Raw genomic sequence first — 21203 nt, 5'->3', positions numbered from 1 at the left:
CATTCTACATAGGTGGTAAGCAGTGAAGTCACAATTAGAGTTTACTTTGTTCCCTGTCTAGCTCTCTGGGAATGCCTCCCGGAAGCCCCAAAACCTGTTATAGTACAGGCTCAACAGCATCAACTTGAACTGATGTCTTTCTTCTTAGACTTCCTAGGCCATGCAGTACTAGACCCTCGCTAGTCCCAGTGTGGTTTGTGGACCAGGAGCAGCAGCAGCAGGACCAGCAGCAGCAGCACAGGGAGTGGGTTAGAAATGCAGAATTTCAGGCCCCGCCCCAGACCTACTGAAACAGAACTGCATTTTAACATGGTTCCCAGGGGATTTGTATGTACATTAGAAGCTTGAGAAGTCCTGGGATGGAGCACATTATTAGTCACATTAATGCATCTTGCTTTCCTAATTAGGCCCTGGAGTTTCTTTATGCCAAGAGCCACAGCTCAGGTTGTTTTGGGTATCCCCAATGGCATCTTGTACTGTAAAGATACATGGGAGCCCCTGAGTATTTACAACTAAAAACAAACTATAGGCCCCACAGCCCTTCCCCTCTTTTGCAGCATGTACCCCCTATGAAGAAGGGTTTGGTGTGCATATGTTTTAAGGTCCAGCACCACAACTCTGCTAGATTACACTAAGGAAAGCCAGATTAATAGGATAATGGAGGAAGGAGCTGCTGGAAACAGTACACGGGCAACAAAATGGGCAATAAATCAGACAAACCCAAGTCAGAGCTGGGCTTGGACAATAATGAGCGGCGTCCCCAAGCTGTGTAACTTCGTGAGCCTTAGGTTCCAAATCTGCACAACCAATGCTACCCAGTTCAAAGGGTCATTGGGAAGATTCCATGAGCGCAATGCTCTACTGCCCGCCGTGCAATAGAATCTCAGTAGGGGCCTTTTCCTCCCGCTCCTCTCCTTCTTGAGAACCACGTAGGTGAGCACCAGTGAAAAAGGTAGCGTTGTCCTTTGTACTACCTTTCGGGTCCAGTCATATAGAATTGTCATGGTGAACAGTCACTAAAACCGAGGAATTGCTTTCTAGCTGAGAGAATGCAGGGAGGGGCAGCGCTCAGAAGTAGAGCTGATCTAAAGAGCCAAAAAGTCACGCAAGAATAGCTAAGCGTATAAGAGGAGAGAGGCAGTTTAATTTTCTCAAATTGATCATGTGGAGAAATCTGTTGGCAGACTGCAGAGTATGCTTTTGGTAATTGCCAGGATTTTGTATCCCAGGAAGATAAAATCACAGAGTGCGGTTGTGTCAGGGACTCTGGGGGCATAAATCTGCTCTGGGCCCCCTCCTGGCAGTGAAACCTGAGAGGCCAGCGGGGAGAGGAGTTCAGGGGTGAGGGGCCTGCTGTTTCCCATCCTTTCTGGGGACAAGCCAAAGAGAGAAATGGGTTTCCCAACAAAGGAGGTTGGGAGAGGAGAGATGCGTGTCCTGAAAACATGGGGAAGAGCTAGGAAAGGGTCCGTTGAGGACAGAATTCTCCTTTCATGGAGACCTGCAGAACTACAGACAACTATGGTTGCCATGGCAAAGTATGTTGGGTATCCCTGCTGAGGGGACTGAAGGAGCAGCTGGACTATCCTTTCTTTTCTTTATTCCCTACCCCTCCCTAACCCCTTATTGTCCCTGGAGGCATTGGGGCCAAGAGAGATGTTAAATCACACAGAGTAGCATTTCTTAAGGGGTCACCCATTGGTCCACGTCAGAATTTCTCAGGGCTCTTAGTAACAAATGTGTGTCCTGGGTCCCTTTACAGACCACTGTGAATCAGCGGCTCTGCAGGTGGGGCTGGGAATTCTATTTAATACATTTCCCAGTGACTCTTTGGCATTTTAAGGTTTGAAAGGCTCCACCACAGAGTGAGATTTTGAGATTGAGATCTCTTAAAAACATGTTTCTGAGTAAACAACAAAAAAGAAATGTCACATCTGGGTCCTCGCCACTCAGTGTGGTCCTTGGACCGGCAGCACGTACATCACCTGGTGATTCATCCAGACTCTGGGATTTGAGAAGCAGTTGGGCTACTGAGGTGGTTCTCAAACTGCAGAGGCAGGCGGCTATTAACCACGGGCAGTGGGAAGAGGCTAGACTTGGACTCAGGAGACCTGGTGCAGAACATGGTCCTTCCACCCACCTATGGCTGTGAGAACTCAGGCTGGCCTTTTCACCTTTCTGAGTGCCTAGACTCCATCACTAGGACATAACAGTGCCTACTGCATAAGATAAATGCAAATATTAAATTGTGGAAATGCTGTCACATGTAGATGCATAATAGATGTTAGGAGGAGGTTGAATCAGCACTCACCTTTGCTGAGTTTCTGCTGCTTTGACTCTGATGCTCTTTAGAATAAGGCCTGAGTAGAGGGGTCCTCTGCCCCATGGGATGATGGTTTGGACTGTGTTCCAGACGTTGGCCCATACTGCGCTGTTTTCCCACTTGAACTTGATCATGACCAGCTCACCAATGTCAATATCCAATGTGATGAGAAGGGAATAGGTTTTATTACTAGTAATTCCTTCGCCCCTTGAAGATACAGTAGAAACCAGACACAGTCAGTTTATTCGTAACAGTGAAGTGATGCTTAGGCGCATGCAGGATGTGTTAGGTTTGCCTGAGTGACTTGGGATGGTCTTTTCTGCTGTATTCTCAAACTGATGTTGGACAGACTATTAATAGAGATAGCAATAGATACACCAGGATTAAAAAGGTTTTCTAGACCAGTAATATTGGGGAAACCATGCTATTTTCTGTGTTATCATATTAAAAAGACTCCAAGAGTTCCACAATAAAAAGTCGATAGTTAACTTAGTTGAGCTCAGGCCTCCTAGTTTCCAGGTTAACAAATCGGAAAAACTGCCCCTGAAGAGAGAGTGGGGCTTTGTCACTGGCCTCTGCACAGTTCAGCTCTTTTTAGGTTTGACTAACACAGTAGAGCCCACCACACTCTTCTTTCCCCAGTGATGCTTTCCTCTTCCCAAATATATAGAAACTTCTATTAAAACAGCAAAGCATAACAGTAGTAGAAAACCTATATTAAAAAGATGCACCAATTTAAAAGATTTAAATGCATATTCATAGTTATCATTACCAGGTTTACTTACTAATCTCCATGACATTAAAAGTGTCCCAACAGTGACAGAGCACCTAGATGCCCTTCCCACTATTTAGAGCAATCCCTTGGGGACAGCTGTGGGACAACGCAGAGGCAACACTGGATTTAGGGTGACAGATGGATGGAAGGCTCCCTTGAGCAGCTCATCATAGCACTTCCTGCAGAATGTTGTAAAGAACCATTTAAGAATGTCCCACCCCACTAGGCTGGGAGGACCCTAAGGATAGGGTCCTCTCTACTTCGAGTGCAGAGCACCCATAAATACTTGCTCAGGGGCTGAATCAGTGAGATGCTCAGAAATCAAAGCTCGGGGGCAATTTTTGGAATCTGAGGACTGTCCGTGGAGTGAGTCACTTCCCAAGGAAAGCCCATCCTGAAAGTCGAGATGCTGAAGAAAAGCAGCTCGTGGACCTTTTCTGGCCAGTGAAGCTGGGGGAGCCTCTGAGGGAGATGTGAGGCCCCTGCTTGCGTTGTGAGCAGGTGTGTAACAGGATGAAGGACAGATGGGAAGGGCTGGCAGTGCAGGCTAACTGGGATGGGAAATTGGTGCCAAGTTGAATGATACCGCTTTTATTTCTGGGCTACTTTTCAGAACTCCCTGGAAAGGCACTCAGGGCCTTCCTGTGGACACCTGCTCTGGCCCTCACTACTCCTTCCTGCTTGGATCTACTTCCTGCACTGTGGACACGAACTGGGCCACCTCTGTCTTCCCTCTCTACTCCGCCCCCATCGCAGTGGGCCCATCCCATTCACAGGCAGTGCCAACATAAAGCAGTCGGTGGGACTGGGTGAGGTGAAGAGGGATAACAAGGCGCTGGGTGTGGGTGGATGTCCCATCTGACAGGGTGTTTGGGGCAGCCCTACTGGGCTGAGAAGAGGAAGTTGCGTCTGGCCTCATCCTTGAAAAGCACAGAGTCCACGCAGACCCTGTGAGAACATGAAGCCTGTCGTCACCATAGACAGAGCTGCTCCTCATACTCACAGAGTGATGGGGATTTTCTGTACTTCATCTTTCGTTCCTAGGAGCGACATGGAAAAAGTTGGTTCTACTGGTTTCTCCATTTGGTTGAGGAACTGGATCTTGAACTGGTAATGATAAACTAGAGGGCGGGGTGGGGATGGGGGAGGAGAGGAAGGGGTGAGAGAAAGAATTTAAGCAAGGATTTTTTAAATTAAAAGTTTTTTTTTTAATTTAAAAGCACAGAGGGAAAGTCTGGATGGATAGATACCCCAATTTCTTTTCCCCTGGGTGCTGGTATTATGAGTGCCTTTTATTTTCTTCTTTTTCCTTCTCTGTATTTCCTAAATGTCTACAGAGGACTTATATTGTGTTTGTAAAATAATAATAATAAGTATTATCTAACAAAAGAAGGCAGAATAGGAGTCTAGTATATTTGGCATTTTCACCAATTTCCGGATGCAATCCTGTTGGACTATTCCATGTCTTTGTTTGGGGTCCCCTTTCATAAATCAAATGATGTATATCTTTTAGGCACCTGACAAAGGCAAGAGAACATACTGCCATTTTTTACTTTTGCCTCGTTTGATGGGGTCAGTTTTGGGGTGGGACAGAGCTCTGGCTAAGACATGTGTCCTAACGAGCACATTTCTATATTCTGGGGCAATTCTTGGAAACGAGCTTTGTTGGGGGGGAGGGGATTCAACGAGCACATTTTCCAATGGAAATGAGATAACTCTAGTTCTTATACTTGGGCCTAAAAGCTTTCTATCTTATCAAATGTCCAGAAGGTCCTTCTACTGGGAAGAAAAATTTATTTTCTTCTTAACTTAAATACAGTCTATTTCATTAATAAAAGCAAATTGTTTACTATTAGACAGGTATTCTTAAACACTTTACATTGCATCATCTCATTTACTATATAAAATGAAGATGATAATTACATCTTCAAGTAGGTAGTGTAATTATCATCTTCATTTTATAAATCAGAAAAGTGGGGCTCAGAGAGGTGAAGTGACTTGCTCAAGGTCACATAGCAGCATCTGTGCTCTTAGCCGGGACCTATTGCCAAGGTTCTCAAGATGGCCTTGGCTTAGCCTGCATTGTCCCACCAACCTGTTTTAAAAATTCCCCCACCTCATTTCAAGATGGCTGCTTGGACTTCTTTTTCTTGCTGTCTCCATGTTTTCTAAGTACCTGTAGTGTTTTAGCCCTAAGACTGCAAACAGGTTTAATATGGCATGTCAATTTGATTGATAGGACTGCCTAGACCCCTATGTAGAGATGGGTTTTGAGACCACGTCCAGGCTCTTGAGAAGGTTGGTGTCTGCCTTGGGCGAAGGACAGGGGATTTATGGTATGCTTTCTGTGCATTTGTCTTTCCTGTTCTAGATAATGATCAATCCACTAGTCCTGATATAGTGCCTCACACATAGTATGTACTCAGTAAACATCTGTGGGATGAATGACCTTACAGTTTGCTTGAGAGTTTCAGGATGTGTATTAACATTTAGCCAGATGGAAATCACCTCTGAGAGTCCAAGGCCTGAGTTTCAAGCTTTGTTATATGAGAATTCCTAGCGGAAAGCATAGGTCATGGAACTGGCCACTTGATCATCAAATTCCATGTACCCAGCATGTGGAAGGTCATCATCCTCAAGATGAATCAATCCACTAACTTCCAAATGGTGCATTTCTACTGGGGGTTGGTAGCTACACACAAACCTAGCAGCTGTGGCTAATGGTATGTTGCCAACACTCCAGCTGCAGGGTGTGCCTGTATTACTGGGTTTCTGGGTTATTTACACAATCCTACCCTTTGGCATAAACCAGTCTTCCCATCTGAGTTTTGTGGTGGACTTGCTCCAGTGCCCTGTACATAATAGGTGCTCAAATCCTCCAGCTTGGAATAAGCTAGATTGATGCTCTCAGGACCATGAAGCTGGAGTGAGAAATAAAATAAGGGCTGTGGGTCAAGCCCCGGGAAGGGTCCCTAAAGTCTTGGGGGGCAGTGGTGGAGACAGGGACTCTGGCCTATCATCCCAGAAATCTCTGGAAAGGTCTTACACCATTCAAGGTCTGTCTGGGGAACTCTGTCAAAAGTGAACAGTGTTATAAGTTGAACTGAGGCAAAAAGGAAAGGTCCTTTCAAAGACACAGGTCATAGGCATGGGTTGGGGGAGGTGGGTATCATGTGGACAGGATGAGGTAGGTGGAGTGAAGTCAGGGTAACCTCCTAACAAGGAGGCAGGGCATCTTCCAGAGTACCCAAAGAACACTGATAACAACCAAATTTAATCCAGTTTAATATTAATTGGAAGTATTAATTGGAAGCCAACTGGTGCTCGGCCCAGTGCTAAAAGCTGTCAAGGATAAACAAGTAAAAGAGTGTAACTGGCAGCATGTATGATAATAATATTGGCTAATATTTATTTTACTTAACTGTGCCAAGCGTTTTGCATCCATTGTCTCATTTAATCCTTACATCGTGACTTTTTTTTTTTTAGAGAAGGGGTAACTGCAGCACAGCGAGGTTAAGTGACTTTTTCAGGACCACACAGCTAGTTAAGTAGCATAGCTGGGAGATAAGCCCAGGCCACCTGGCTCCAGAACTTTAACTTTTAAAATGTTTTTACCTGAGACCAATAGCTTTATATACCCTAAGGGAACAGTTGACGCCTGGAAAGAGATTTAAATTTAAAAATGTCATAACAGGGCCGGCCGAGTGGCGCAATGGTTAAGAACTGGCTTGGGACGCCAGAGGGCCCCGGTTCGGATCCCACATATGAGGGCCAGTGACACTGAAGAACAAAACGACAGCAACTTGTCTGTTCCCCTTCCCCAATTCCCCAGCACTGTTCCCATCCCCCCAATTCCCCAATAAAAAAAATTTAAAAAAAGATGTCGTAACAGAATTATTTAAATATAAGTAAATCAGAAATACCTTAAATATTCACAAATAAAGAAATCACTATAGACTAATAATGACAATTATGATAACTACCATTTAGCTCTTTACTAGATCCCAGACACCGAGCTAATAGTTGCACATAAATAAATACCTCACTTCTTTTTACAACTTTGTGAGATGCCTACTTTATTCTCCCTCCCATATCATTTTACAAATGAAGAAGCTGAAGTTAAGTAACTCATCTATTGTCAAGCAGCGAAGACCTGGTGAAGCTGCAATTAGATGTTAGTCTGCTGATTCGAGCCCATTGTGATTTACTCTTATGAGCTCATAAAATGGTACTTTCGGAATGATTTCAATGTTTACAAAAGAAGTGTGTGTGGGAGAGGGAACCAAACAACAAGGAGGCTATGAAATTGCATATGTAATATGAGACTAACTATAAACAGGATGAATGGAAGGAGGGGCATTCATGAAAACATTGAGTGCTCATCTCTAGAGAGGGGAAGAGAGGTAATTTTTATTCTCTTCTCTTTGCTTTTCTGCAAGTTCCACATTTTCTACAATAATACATTTTCTACATGTATTCTAATTAGAATCTCATCTGGAAAAGAAAAGCTTTGAAAAGTATGAAGGAACAAGAGAAACAGAAGTTGTGGCCCTGGCCTTGGAGGAGCTTGCAGGTGGGAAGCAGTCAGTTCTATGACATGTGACACCCTTTGCCTTGTCTCATGGACACCAGTGTCCATGTGCGATCTCCTTGAGGGAAGTTGTGGGGTCACATCCACACTTGCATCTCCACAGGTCGCAGCACACACCAGGCATCTAAGGACTGCTTCAGGGGCTCTTTGTGTGAAAACAAGGCAGGACTCGTACAGCAATAAAGACTCTGCTTGTGAATAGAACTCATGAGGAAATAGCTTTCATTTGTTGTAGTCCTACTGTGCATCCGGCTACATACTAAGTGTTTTGCATACGTTATTTGTGTCCTCATAACAAGACTAAATAAGGACCACATGCTGGTTAGACTCCATTTTCTACACCTACCCCTGCTATCCACTCTCCACCCAGCTCTGAACCCCAATATGTGACTCCATGGCCTACACCTCTGGGCTGCCTTGCTGGATGGTTTCTGGTTGAGACTGACCACTTGAGGAGGCACCAGCAGGAGATCAGAGGGAGAGGTCAGGATGTTTTTTCTGTGTTCCTTCCTGCTTTGGAGCTTGACCTCGCAGTAAATGCACCCCATGATTAGCTGCGGTCAGCAGCCCCTTCTCCACAATTCCTTTTCTCCTGGGCTATTCCCTCTTTGTGGTCTGTTGTTAAATTCAGGTGCATTGACACCATATAATGGTTTTCTTACTGCCCGCCCTCTGAAAGTATCCCACCCGCTTGTTTCTGCTGACCCAGGCCAGTGGAGTCTTGCTTTCTGCAGACACCTAGACAGAGAGGGTGTCAGTGATCCTGATGACTTACAGATAAGGAAAGCAGAGATTTGGAGCAGCGTTCAAGGTCACCCAGATATTGGGTTGTCGGAAAAGTCATGATGCATTTTTGCAATGAAAAACATAGAAAAAATATGTCGTGACTTTTCCAACAATCCAATAGTTAGAACTAGAGTAGAATTTGAACCCAGATGTCTGTCTGATTCCAAAAGACTCCTCCCACTGTCTGCTGGGGCTCTGGTTCTGCAAGCTCACGCTGCCCTTTGAACCCAAATGGCGGATACCCAGCCCCTGAAGAGACACTGCAGTCAAAACCTGCTTGAATGAAGCCACCAAGACAAAGTTCCTGCAGGCCCCCACCCATGGACATCCATCCTGGGTTATCACTGCTGCAGGTTCCTCCTGCCAGTCCCCAGAATGTCTAGCCCCTGAGCAGGGATAAATGTTTCCCCGTCCCTGCCCTGGAGATTGGCTTTTGTCTTCCTTTGTTCTTGAACTGTGAGTAGGAGGAGATTGATTTCCATGTCTCAGATGCCATGGTTCCCCGATTCTGGGGGAAGGTGCTTGTGTAAAACCTGGGTCAGCTTAGATTCAGAGGTCCCTTTAGCTCTCACATCCTATGAATGAGAATTATCTGTTCCTTCACAGTGTCTCCCCGGGGCAGGACCTGTGCAAGGAGCCAGAACCTCCAAAGGTGTGTAAGCCGTGAGGAGCCTGAGTGAACTCATAGGACAGTGTGGACTGTGGCGGAAGCACAGAGCTGAGGGAATGCACCTGGATTGGCAGGAGCACGGCTGCAGAATGCACAGCACGCGGATGGCACAGGGAATTCCATGTTACCTGCACTAGGAAGTCCCTTTTTTGGAGAAATCTTGACATTATTATTATTATTTTTAAATGAAAGGGGCTTTCATATTGAGCACTAATTATTTGTTCTTATTTTGGATTTTTCTAAGTATTTTTCTTGGGGAAGAAAAAGACAATTTGCTTATCATGCCCCCCACCCCTCACCCCTTCCCGGACAACGATGCTGTTACAAAGATTAAGAAAAAAAGCGTGAGTAATTTTGCTCACTTTACTTTATGACATGTTTAATAAGGATTTAAAAAAATGAGTTAGGGAAAAGGTTTTTAATCCTGGGGCTGCAAACAGGCCAGTGCAACACATTCCTCAGTTCAGGCAGGAGAAATTATTTCAGGTCTTAAACGATGAAAAGCATGAAATAGTCTATTAACAAAACTCCACCTACAGCAGGGGTGTGGGGGGGCGGGGGCTCTGAAGATTCTCCTCACCAGAGTTCTCCTGGAGTTCAGACACCCTGAAAATCCTGGGTTCTAATCTCATGTGGACCCCACTAGTGCCACTTAAAAAAAAAAAACACATTTATTTTCACAAAGCAGCCACCAATGTGAGCAGTGAGCATCAGGTTGTGGAATTCATGAAGAGAGAATGTTTTTTTCTTTCTTTCTTTCTTTCTTTTTGGTCTCATGGTAAAAATGATTCTGAATCATTGGATATTGACTCTGGGGGATATTATGACTATGTTTGCAAACATCAAAGAGGCCTTTATTTCAGCGTATTGATTTTCTCTTGTGGAGGTAGTAGGAATGAGATCTCTTGTGTTTTCTTGCAGTACTGAGGTCTCGCTCCCAGATCTGAAATGCCTCTAACCCAAGAGGGAGGCTGACGACCATGGGGTTGAGAGGCTCCCGGATGGTACGTGCAGAAGGTCACCACCTGAGGCAGCCAGTGCTGGCGGCGCCTGGTTGAATTAACTTGGAGCAGCCTCAACGGGAGGAAGAAAAAGGGTGAGTGGTTTTGCTAGCATATGGATGTGTGCATATATGTGCTTAGGTTGGGGACCACATGTGGGCTTCACAGTGCCATACCATTTAAGTGATGCCCAGTGTCACAAGACTGGATGCCTGTCCCTTCTGCTAGGGGTAGAGATGGGGGAGTGTGTGTGTGCGTGTGTGTGTGTGTGCGCGCGCGCGTGTGCGTGTGTGCGTGTGTGTGTGTGCCTGTGCGTGCGCATGGGTGAGGAAAGCAGTGTGTGAGGGGGAGGGAGTGTTGTGCTGCCTGCTGTTTGTGATAGCGGATGGCAATAAGAGCCCTCAACTAAGGGACAGGAGCCCAGCTTGGAGTCCGGCCCTGCCACCTACCACCACATGGTCGTGAGCACTCATAGCCTCTCTGAAGATCAATTTCCTCATTTTTAAAATGGGCATTAAGAGCTCTCTTACAGGATTGTTGTGAGGATGTGACGAGATGGAATATGAAAAGTGCCTGGCTTCTAAGAATGTGTTAACCCAGTGACCCCTGTTCCCTTCCTACATGCTGGACTGAACATGCACGGTTCTGAGCCCCGCCCATTGGTGCCAGTTTTAGTGGTTCACCCTCGTGTTCATCCACACATCACTTTGTGGCCCACATAAGTTTTGTCACTAGATAAGGTTACATATGGTTGGTGGCAAAGCCAAATTCTGGAAACTCTTCATCGCAGCCCCCAGCCTGCTCTCTCTCTCACTCTCCTATGCTTACTGATTCTTCTGGAACTCTCCCTGGAAATCAGTGAAAACCTTCCAAAAAAGTAGCTGAAAAAAACCAAAGACACACAGAACTTCCCAAGGCACAGTTTGGCTGGTCATCTCACCAACCGGAAGAAGAGAGTGCTCTCATCTGGTGGAGCAGCAATAGAATCAAGTCCCCACTGGCTGGATGAGGCCCAGAGTGCAGGGAGAAAGTGTGTGTGTGGGGAGAGGGACCGGCCTTGGTCCTACTCTCAGGAGGGCTGGGGAGTGAAACAAGCAAGGACCATGGAATCAGAGAGACCTGGGGTCAAACACTGCATTTGCAACTCACAAACGGAGTGACTTTGGGAAGATTTAACTTTCTTGAATCTCAATTTATTTATTGGGAAATTAATTGATCCCCACCCCTCACCCATCTCTGTCTGTCTCTCTGCCTCTCTCTTTGGGTTGTTGTGAGGATTAAATAATAAATGTGATCATTTGTGCAGCACATCCAGCTGTGGTGCCGGGGACACAGTAAGCCCCCCTCAGGCCACTTCCCTCCCTTCCACCCATTTACCTCATCTGACTGCTAGGAGGATTAATTAGATAAGATCTTGCTAAGCAGAATTTACTCAGTACAGATTCATTTCCCTCCCCTTCTTTCTTAAAAAAAACACAAAAAACTGGCTCCCAAACTGGTAAAAGTTCCTCCTGAGAGAATGAGGGTGGAAGTGGGCGATAAATTGCCTCGTTTCACTCGGTGACTGTTTCCCAATTCCCCTCTGCTTCGGCTGTACTCTCGCAGTGTTTATCCGAGCTCTGGCGGATGGACGGTTATAGAAAATAGATCCTTTGATGGTTTTGTCGAAATATCCTGGAGCCAGAGGAATGAGGGCCAAGTTAGTCATCCTTTGTGAAACTACAACTGGGAGGTGATGTTTATCTTGCCCAGCCAGACCCTGCACTAGAATATATGGTACAATTAAATGTCCTTGAAAAATATGGAGTGTGGGTTCTCTGTAACCAGGGTTGGGCAAGTTTGTTCTTTTACAAATCGATACGTATTCATCAAATGCTGGAGGTGGCCAATGAAACAGGCTTTGGGGGCCCAAGTCAGGGATGATCGTGGCCATGATGGGTGAAGGGTGTAATTATGGTGACTTAGATTAAAGGCTTCATGCCGGCAGCAGCCATAGAACTTTCTGCGGTGACGCAGATCTATTGCTGTGCTCTCCGATAGGGCAGCCACGTATGTGAGCACTTGAAAGGTAGCTAGTGTGACCGAGGAATCAAAGTTTTGAGTTTATTTAAAAGTAAATAGCTACATATGGTTAGTGGCTACCATATTGGATGACATAGCATCATACAGATTGCAGCATCCCATGAACAGCCGCTTCCAAACAGGTGAGTTTCACCTGAGTATGATTCCCAGCCACTCCCAGGGCAGCTTGGTGTGACCACAGGGCTGGTCCACCCCACCAACAAGCAGATTAGAACTTTGCTCACTGGAAGGACTGAGGCAGAACTGGGGAGAGCCCTGAGGCTCCGAGGAGGGGCGGGTGCAGTGCAGGCCACAGTACATCATTGGAACCTCTGTCGGGAGCTGGAGGTATGGGTCTGTCCAGTTTCAGGCAGTCCTGCCTCACAGTCCTGCCTCCATCTCACCGGCCCCATCCTTGTCTGATGTCCCTGGCGCAAGATGGGTAGTTGTAATAAAGAGACCCTAGTGTTGTCTCCAAGGGACACATGCCCTGTCTTCCTGGGACAGCACTGAGCACGTACTGCATGGCGGGGGGTTGGTCTCCACCGAGCCCCCTGAAGTAGGGAGTCCGCCTACCCTGGCTCAATTTAGTGCTTGACAAAGAAATGAATGGATGAGAACATTGGTTTTGGTGGCTGCTGGGTGAGTAATGCTGCCCTAATGTGATTCTTTGGTCTCCTTCATTGGAAAGGAGCTCACACCAGCAGGATGGGATGGTCGGGCTCCCAGGGTCCCTGGCAGAAGAGAGAAACTCAGCCTGGCTTGTGCCTACTGCTCTTTCTTTACCCTCTTCCTTCCCTTGACACTCGCTTCTCTCCCCCATCTCTAAGTCCCCAGTAGATATCCTGGGGCTGGACCAAACCCCTTGCTTCACAGGCATAGCCCAGTCCTGGAAGGAGAAAAATGATCTTTCTTCCAAGCTGATCTCAAGAAGAAAGCAAATCCCTCACTCCCTTTTCTCCTCCTGCCTTCATCCCCACAAACAGACTAAGGGCAGGTTACTGAGATTTAAAAAAAAAAAAATCACTCAATTACTTGTTTGGAGGTCTGGGTCTAAAGCTGCCTGCCAACATCCATTTTGTGACCTTGGACAAATGATTTCCCCGTCTGGGCCTCGGTTTTCCCATCTGTGAAACTGGCAGGGTTGAACAGTCTCTTGAAATGCTAACATTCCAGGATTAAAGTAGACCCAGTGAAATGTAATTATCTGAGAGGCTTAATCACTCCAGGTGGCTTTGCCATTTAAAAGAGGAGCTGGTTAACCCAAATTGAGTGAGTGCCTAATTGGCAGCCTGCAGTGGGGGAGCTCCCGTAAGCAGGAGGCCTTCCAAACACCCTCATCTGATCCCAGACACTACTGGCTCCTCCACCCTTCAAGCACAGAGAGCAGAGGGGGCCCTCTGACCCCTCAGGTGGGAAAGATCCCTCCCTCACTTGAAGTGCTCTCAGAGGTTGTCAGCTGCCCACAACAGATTTCTGTCATTCCTGGGTCACCATGAGGAAGGGAAATCTGGGTGGAGAGCAAAAGTTGAGATAAACAGAGGAATCCTGTGCCTAAAAAAATGAGTCATGTGGGAGACTGAACTAGGAAGTGTGATAATTAAAAGGAACACCGTGTTGGGAGTCAGGTGCACCTGTGTTCTAAGCCTCCCTCCAGGCTCTGGGCAGGTCACTCCACTGGAGTTTTGCTTCTCCTCTTCTTAAAATGGGATAGTAACCAGCCCTGCCAACCTTGCTTGGCTGTTGTGGGGACCACAGGGAATCCATGGCTGCATCTAATGTTTTGTATCAAATGCTGTCACATGCAAAGCGGTCGTGATGATGCATTCATCTTCTGCAGATACAAATATTTGCACAGTAATAATCAAACAGCCCAACACTGGGCTCCTCCCAGCACCAGCGAGCATGTGCTAGGAAACAGTAACACGCTAAATCACTCACCGCGCTCTTTTAAGGATTAGACAGAAATGTTAATGGCAACAGATGTCGCCTTGTTCCCTCCAGGAAGATTTAGGCTTCAGTGGAGTATTTCTTGCCTGGCTTCAGTCCAAGACGTGGCCACAGCCCTTTGTCTGACCTCCTGTTCAACCCAGAACGTGGCAGGGGCTTGATTTCTGCCTGAGGCAAAGGACCTGACTGGGAAACACTGGAAATTGAACTTCACCTTAGGAAGGCCTCAACAGGACAATGATATCCTGTAAGATTAGCAGAGTCAAACGTTTGAGGGAGTAAGGAGCTGCAAACGTATCCTGGAGCTGCAAACGTATCCTGGAGCTGTTTTATCATGGGGGGCATGAGCAGACGTGAAAGTACTGGGTTCTAGTTTGGAGACACCTCCAGGTCCCTGTAACAAAAAGACCTGGGTGGTTGACGTAACTGCTCAGGGCCTTCGGGATCATACATTATAGGGGACCGTGAAAATGGAGGAGAGGCCAACTCAAGGATTGTTCCAGAAAGTATTAAGGCTTCTCTTCTAGCTCTTGGCAGCCAGTTGGCCACATTCTTGGGAAAAGACAGGCTATTATCAACATCACTGTCTGGAATCTGTGCATTTTCAGAAACACTAAAATAGCAGGACCTGAAGTCACTCCAGGCAAAGCCTTCAGGGAACCCCTGAACCTTCAGACAGGCGGCTGCATCCTGGATTCCAAAGGCTGCAGGCCGCCCGCACTCACCTTTGAATGGGGACTGGGCTCGCGTCACCAGGAAGAGCTTCTTGCTCTTCTTGCTGTGCCACTCCTGGCGGATGTGGTAGCCCAGCGTGTTGCAGCGTCCCTTCTTGCAGCTCAGGCACAGGCCCTGGCTGAAGGTGTCCATGTCGCTGCACATGTAGCCCGTGTTCTGCAAGTCAGCCTGCTGCAAAGAGTCGATGAAGAGGTGCACCGACCGCTCGTGGGCGCATTTTATGGTCTGGGTGATGGCTGGAACACAGCGCAAGAGGGACGTTAGTTAGCACTCTTTAACACAAAGTACTTTCAACTCAGAGGGTTATCTTGCTTCTCAGGGCAGAGTGACAGCACATTAGAAAGGAGGGTGGGGTCGTTGAGGTCGACCCACAAACAACTGTACATGTAATAACTGACCAGAAACTACAGAAGGGGTAGACCCCTCTCAGCCACTTAGTGTCAGGCCTCAGCGTGTTACAGTAGGCATTTTAACAGCAACCCAAGGCCCTAAGAAAATGGCGAATTATTTAAGAAAGGAGGATAGTGTAATTCCTTTTAGAAATATTTCTCTCTCAAATGGTTAAGAAGGCACAAGTGCTCATGCCTTCGGGGTGAGTTAGCTGGAACAGGCTTGTGCGGAATGACTCTTAATAAAGCTAAGGAAATGAGGGCTGAGGCACTCAAGTGGTTCTACTAATGGTCTGGTGAGAGCTGAGGCCTCTCCCAGAATGTCTACCTTCTGTCCCAAAGCAGCCATTGTGTCCCTTGGGTAACCGACCTGTAAAACCAGCATGGGGATGATCTTTCAGAAGAATGCCCCAGTGACCAGGTCTGAATGGCCCTAACCCCTCCAGGAAGCTTAGGAGGTTTAGCTACCTTTAAAAAACAAACAATGACCCTCCTAATCTTAACTTAATCTTTAGTAAATGATTCTCAAAGAATGTTGAGGGGCCACCACAAGATACGTAAAGTACCTAAAGTGAAGGTAGAGCACAGGTAATTGTGCCCAAAGCTCTTTCCCAGGAGCAGTCATTTCAGGGCATGCTGAGCACCTCCTGTGAGGCAGGTACTCTGCTGAGTGCCTTCACTCATCCACTCCCTGCATCTTTTTTTTTTTAAGATTTATTGGGGAATTGGGGGAAGGGGAACAGACAAGTTGCTGTCGTTTTGTTCTTCAGTCTAGTTGTGGAGGACGTTGCTTCACTGGCCCAACTTGGCACCATCATTGTGCTCTTCCCGGGCGAGGCAGATCAGTTGCTGGCTTCTGGACAGCCGCTCACTGCGGCTGCTGGCCACTCACGCTGGCTGCTGGCTACACACGGTAGCCCATGGCAACCCACTGCAGCAAGGGCTGCAGCCTATGCTGTTGTCAGCGACTCACGGCAGCCCAGCTCCAGTTTGAGCTGTTGTTCAGCATCTTAGCTGTGGAGGGCAGTGTCACTGGTCCTTATATGTGGGCATCCCAAGCCAGTTCTTAACCATCGCGCCACTCGGCCGGCCCCACTCCCTGCATTTTCGTACAGCTCCTTGAGGCAGCTCTTACAGTGAGAAAATGGAACTTTAAAGATATTCACTAGCTCATTCGAGCTCACCTAGTCTCACCTACTTGGTTAGGATGGTAAAAGAGTTATCGAGTTACTTTTTGTTCAGGCATGGTTCTGAGAGCCACCCCAGAATGGGATCACTTTCCAACATAAGGGTGAAGAAAACTGAGAGAAACCATACCAGGCTGGGCAAGCTACATAAATATACTCGGTTCATCACTTTGAAGTTTAGCACAGATGAGCAAATAGCACTTATTGATCAGAGATGCATTAACTAGGCAACTCATTGCTAAACACCATCCTATAGGTTTGTGTTGACTTTGGGAGAACATAGGTCTGGGAGGAAGGCTGGACAGACAGTCAGCCGGGAGCTGCTGGTGACTAGAGGGTGAATGACTCCAGGGAGATGTAAAGAATAATAAGGGGACGCTCCCAGAAGGTTCTCTCAGGCGTGGGCCGGTAGAAGTCTGGGAGTCCAGCCAAATGAGATAATGCCTAGTGTGAAGGTCATTCTGATACCAGAGAAGTGAAGGTGGTGATGTAATCACAAGGGAGTGTGTTCTCAGCTCGGTTTTGGATGATTGGGGTCAGAAGGTGGTATGCGAGGATGGGGGTCTCGAGTTGGCTTGCAGTGAGTTGACATGTTTTAATCAGGATGATATTTTACAATAATGAGAAATTTGGAATGACTATGAAATGTATGGTTTTCGCTGACATTTTTGCTCTGTAGTCCTGTGCATAACATACATGTTAATGTTTCAGTTTTAGGATTTGAGAGAGAAGTGGGATCACAACCCAGATGTTGAATGCCACATTCAGGTTTTGCCCCGAGATAAAGGAAGTCGCAAGGACGTATCTAGAGCTGAACTTCAAATTGGAAGAATCTCAGTATTGTCCTGGAGGGTTAGCTGATTAAACCTCACAGGGGTGGAAGAGGTATTCCCACTCGCATGAGGCCAGGGATCAAGAAGCCATGATCTATTAAGTGGAAGCTCATATGGCCCAGAAGAGTGGAGGCTGCCTGAGTGAGGAAGCTTCTGGAGAAAGAGGACTAACCACAGGCATCAGGAGTCAACTTTCAGAAGGGCTCCTACCCCAGGAGAGACTTCGTGTGGGCACCGGGGGAGGATCACTGGTGGGGGTTCCTGGTGGTGCCCGCAGCTCATCCTCAGAGCTTGGGCTCCTCTGTCTGACAATAGGAGGGACCTGCTGGGGGAACACCAGTTCTTATCCACTCCCACAAGCCCTCTCTCTGAGGGGACTTGGTGACCACACACTCTGGGCCCCCATCCTTGCCAAACTCCTCCCAGAATCCACAGAGTTAGTAGATTCCACTGGCTTCAGGGCCCCATTGCAAATGTGGGGCATGCAGGCCAGTGCTCTCGGCCCTGTCTTCTTCCTCACCATTTAGGCCATGCTTGGCAATATATTTGTAGAGCTCTAGGAGGTGGCAGCCAGGCTGGTAGGCGCCTCCATTGGGGTAGAAGTCATAGTGTGCTATGGGTTGTTTGATGCCCACACTCAGGCCCATGTGCTCCCGGGTAAAGGTGTGAATGGAGTCCACAAAATTGGCGTCATCTGGTGAAAGACGGTCGCTGGGGGAAGTTCCTTCAAACAAAGGGCCTGCAGCATCTAGCCCTAGTAGGAAAGCAAGGGTAAAGTTTAGGCGGGAGCAAGGGAAGGGAGGAGAAATGCTCTTTTTAGCTTTCTGGTGTTATTACACATTCATGAGCTAGCAGAAAGAAGAAAATCTTAGGGCCTAATCTTTCTGCAGGAAATCTTGCCATAACCTTTTTGCAGTAAAACCACAGTAATTCATGTGCTGAAAATTGGACACAGGCTGGGCATTATCTATAGGAAAAAGAGATTTGCAGGAATTAGCCAGTGGTAGAAATAAGGTTATGAGTGAAAACTTGATAGATGTAAGCAAATCAATTTTAAGTACCTCTCGAACTACTTATAAGAGCATCTGTTTGCATACAAACAAACAAACAGAAAAACCCACTGTGTTTATTGTAAGTAGTTCTAACCTACCCATCAAAGAAAGAATTTATTTGCCTGCATGTCCTCAATAATTTCCCTAAACATGCTGGCTTTTCTCCTACACTAATGTCATTTTGTTGGAATGTCCTGAACAGCCTTGGGACATCACTGTTTTGTGGTGAAAATATTGTGAGCAAATAGGACTGCTCAAAGCTCTGGTCCTCAAGTGACAGATGTGTTTGCGTGAGACAAGTGGCAGCTCCTGGCTGATTGTAGTTGGGGAATATTTATGTACTCAAGGTTTTTCTTTCTCCCTTTACCTTCTCTGGAGGGCCATGTGATGTCCTACATCAGCCCTGGCTTTCATCCCTATTGGGGGCAAAGGAATTGACAGGGGGCCATGGGAGCACCTGTTCTCCAGCTCTCACCCATAGTTACAAGTGAAGGAAGTCCTGGTATGATTTATATTCCTTTTATCAGGCTGGCTGTAAGATGACAACAGAGTAATTAGCTATCTGGCTGCCTCTGATGTGTGTGGGCCTGGCTAATAATGCCGGATGTGACCCAAGACACCAGCCAGAGTGGAGAGGATCCTAGGCCTGATACCGCCTCTGTGATTCTGACTCAGCCTTCTAGCCCTGGTCCCTCAATGATGGATGGGCCTCATCGGCCTTCTGTGGAAGGTCTGCTCACACTCAGACTATTGAAGGTTAAATCGCAGGGGTGGGGACACAATTATGGTCTGTGAACCAGGCCTCCCCACTCACCAGCAAGATGAAAAATAAATAAATAAGGACAAGGAAATGAATTCTGATAATGACATATTTTTAAAGTTTAAATGTCTGCCATTATCATTATCTTTTTTCGTGTTAAAATACATCTCTTCTTTTATGAAGCAATGATAATAGTAGATAATAGTTGCCCAAAAGGTTCTTACTTGATATAATAAAAGGTCATAACAATGCTATTCTGTTAAATTTCCTTTGAATTGTTTTAGCCTGTGAAATACTGTTTTAGCCTGATGGGTTTTGAAGGATGAGTAGGAGTTTGGTAGATAGACTAGGGCTGGGTGGATGAGTGGCAATCAGATATGCCAGGCAAAGGGAACAGTACCTGCAAAGGCCCAGGAGCTCAGGAGGCCACAGAGTGTTTGTCAAGTGGAGAAAAATCTAGAGTGGCATGGAAACCTAGAACTATAGGAAAGGAACAGCAGGAAAAGAAGTTGAAGCGCTCTGGGGACACTGCCCTGCACAGGGCCTTGCCTGTGACATTGTAGGAGTCAGTGGGCCTTGGGGGCTTGGCTGGAGAGCCACCTGATCAGGTGTGTTCTTCCTAATGTAGCTCCAGGGCAGCATGGCGGGTGAGGCTGGCGTCAGGGACACTGGGGAGGAAACGCCTTGCCTGTCATCAGCTCTTCCTGGGAATCGAGGGCCATTTCCAAGTTGGTGTGAAGCTTTGGGTGAGGTTTTGGATGTAAAGCTCCCTCCTCTAACCCAGACAGGTCCCAGCGTATCACCCATGTGCTTCACAAATGTGGAAACTGAGGCACAAATAGTCAATTTAGGGCTGTGATTCTTTAACTCACTCACATTGGGCTTTTTACACTCTCGGTTGAAAAATAAACTCTTCCCTGCTACAAAAGTATATAGGAAGTTCACTTTTTTGGTTCTCTTTGGCCTGACTACGAGAGGCATTTGTCTGAGGACAGGCAATAGGGATGGAGGCTGTGATTTCTGCAGACTCTTGGAACAGCAGCCTGTGACAGTGCTCATGGCTGAAATAGCACGACACATCCTCCCTTGAACACCAGCACAGCGTGAAGGAAGCTGGGGCTGTGCTAATTATGAGACTGTTGGAAAAGCAGGCCCTGGCTCCACGTCCCCGCGCCGCTGTGGAGATTACAGTTATTAGTTATCGGGCATGGTTACCTGTAATTCTCCCAATCTTTTGCTTTCCGCCGATGAAACTGCCAGCAAATCCTGAGACGTGTGCACCCAGGCTGTACCCAATTAGATGAACATTGCTTCGAGAAAATTGAGCAGATTCCTGGAAGACAGCGGTAAGATGGTTGCAGGAGGACCAGAGCTGCCTGGATCAAAGCGTTTTGTGGGTTCAGCTTGTTCAGGCTCCCACCCTGCTCTTTGCTCCTGATCACACATGAGGTGCTTCATTCCTACTCCAGACCCAAACTGGTTTCTCACTTTGCAGACTCTGTCCTCTCTCCTTTCAGGCTTGGCCACCTGGGCCCCTGCCTGGTGATGCTGCCACCTGTCTGCCTGTGTTCACCTGAGCATGAAGGCCCTGCAGAAGCGATCCTGTTCATTTGTGTGGGGTTTGGTGGTTTACAGGGTGTGTTTAGATCCCTTAGCACGGGGGTGAGCATATAAAGGAACAGTGGATGGGGTGGGGGGAGGAGATGATTTCACAAAACAGGGGTGCAAGTGAGGCCGCTGAGAGAGCCCCGCGGCCTGGACTCCATCCCTGGTCTTCCCATTCCTGTGAACTCTGCAGAAGTGGTTCTCTTGTCTGGGCTTCTGTCAGAGACCAGGTGAAATCTGAGAGGACGGGAAAGGAAGGGAGGTCAGCAGGTCTTACCTCCAGCCACTGGAGAAGAGCTGCGACCTCCTGGCCCACGAGGCGGGTATTGCGGACAGCAATGGCATAGTGGTTTTGGGCCAGGGTGAGCCAGTCTGCCAGCCCCACATTCACTGGCTGGGCTAGCTGAGACTTCAGTGCATCCGCCATAGTCCAGATCCAGTCTTCCAACAAGCCATCCATCTGAGGGTAGAGCCGCAGAGTAGTC

At 47.2% G+C, this 21203-nt stretch overlaps 1 protein-coding gene across 1 annotated transcript in view; it reads right to left on the bottom strand.

Annotated features, from left to right (window-relative positions):
* The window catches only part of LIPC (lipase C, hepatic type), a 134056-nt gene that overhangs the window by 3172 nt on the left and 109681 nt on the right, over positions 1-21203 (bottom strand). The window contains exons 3-8 of the mRNA XM_019657556.1: positions 20996-21178; positions 20329-20446; positions 17822-18055; positions 14883-15128; positions 4102-4219; positions 2312-2530 (exon numbers count right to left, since the gene is read on the bottom strand). Coding sequence (XP_019513101.1) covers positions 2312-2530; positions 4102-4219; positions 14883-15128; positions 17822-18055; positions 20329-20446; positions 20996-21178 — 1118 coding nt within the window. The remainder of the gene's footprint in view (positions 1-2311; positions 2531-4101; positions 4220-14882; positions 15129-17821; positions 18056-20328; positions 20447-20995; positions 21179-21203) is intronic.

The sequence above is a fragment of the Hipposideros armiger genome, unplaced genomic scaffold (assembly GCF_001890085.2).
Source record: "Hipposideros armiger isolate ML-2016 unplaced genomic scaffold, ASM189008v1 scaffold_276, whole genome shotgun sequence".
Taxonomy (NCBI): domain Eukaryota; kingdom Metazoa; phylum Chordata; class Mammalia; order Chiroptera; family Hipposideridae; genus Hipposideros; species Hipposideros armiger.
This window is presented reverse-complemented; position numbering and strand designations above follow the sequence as displayed.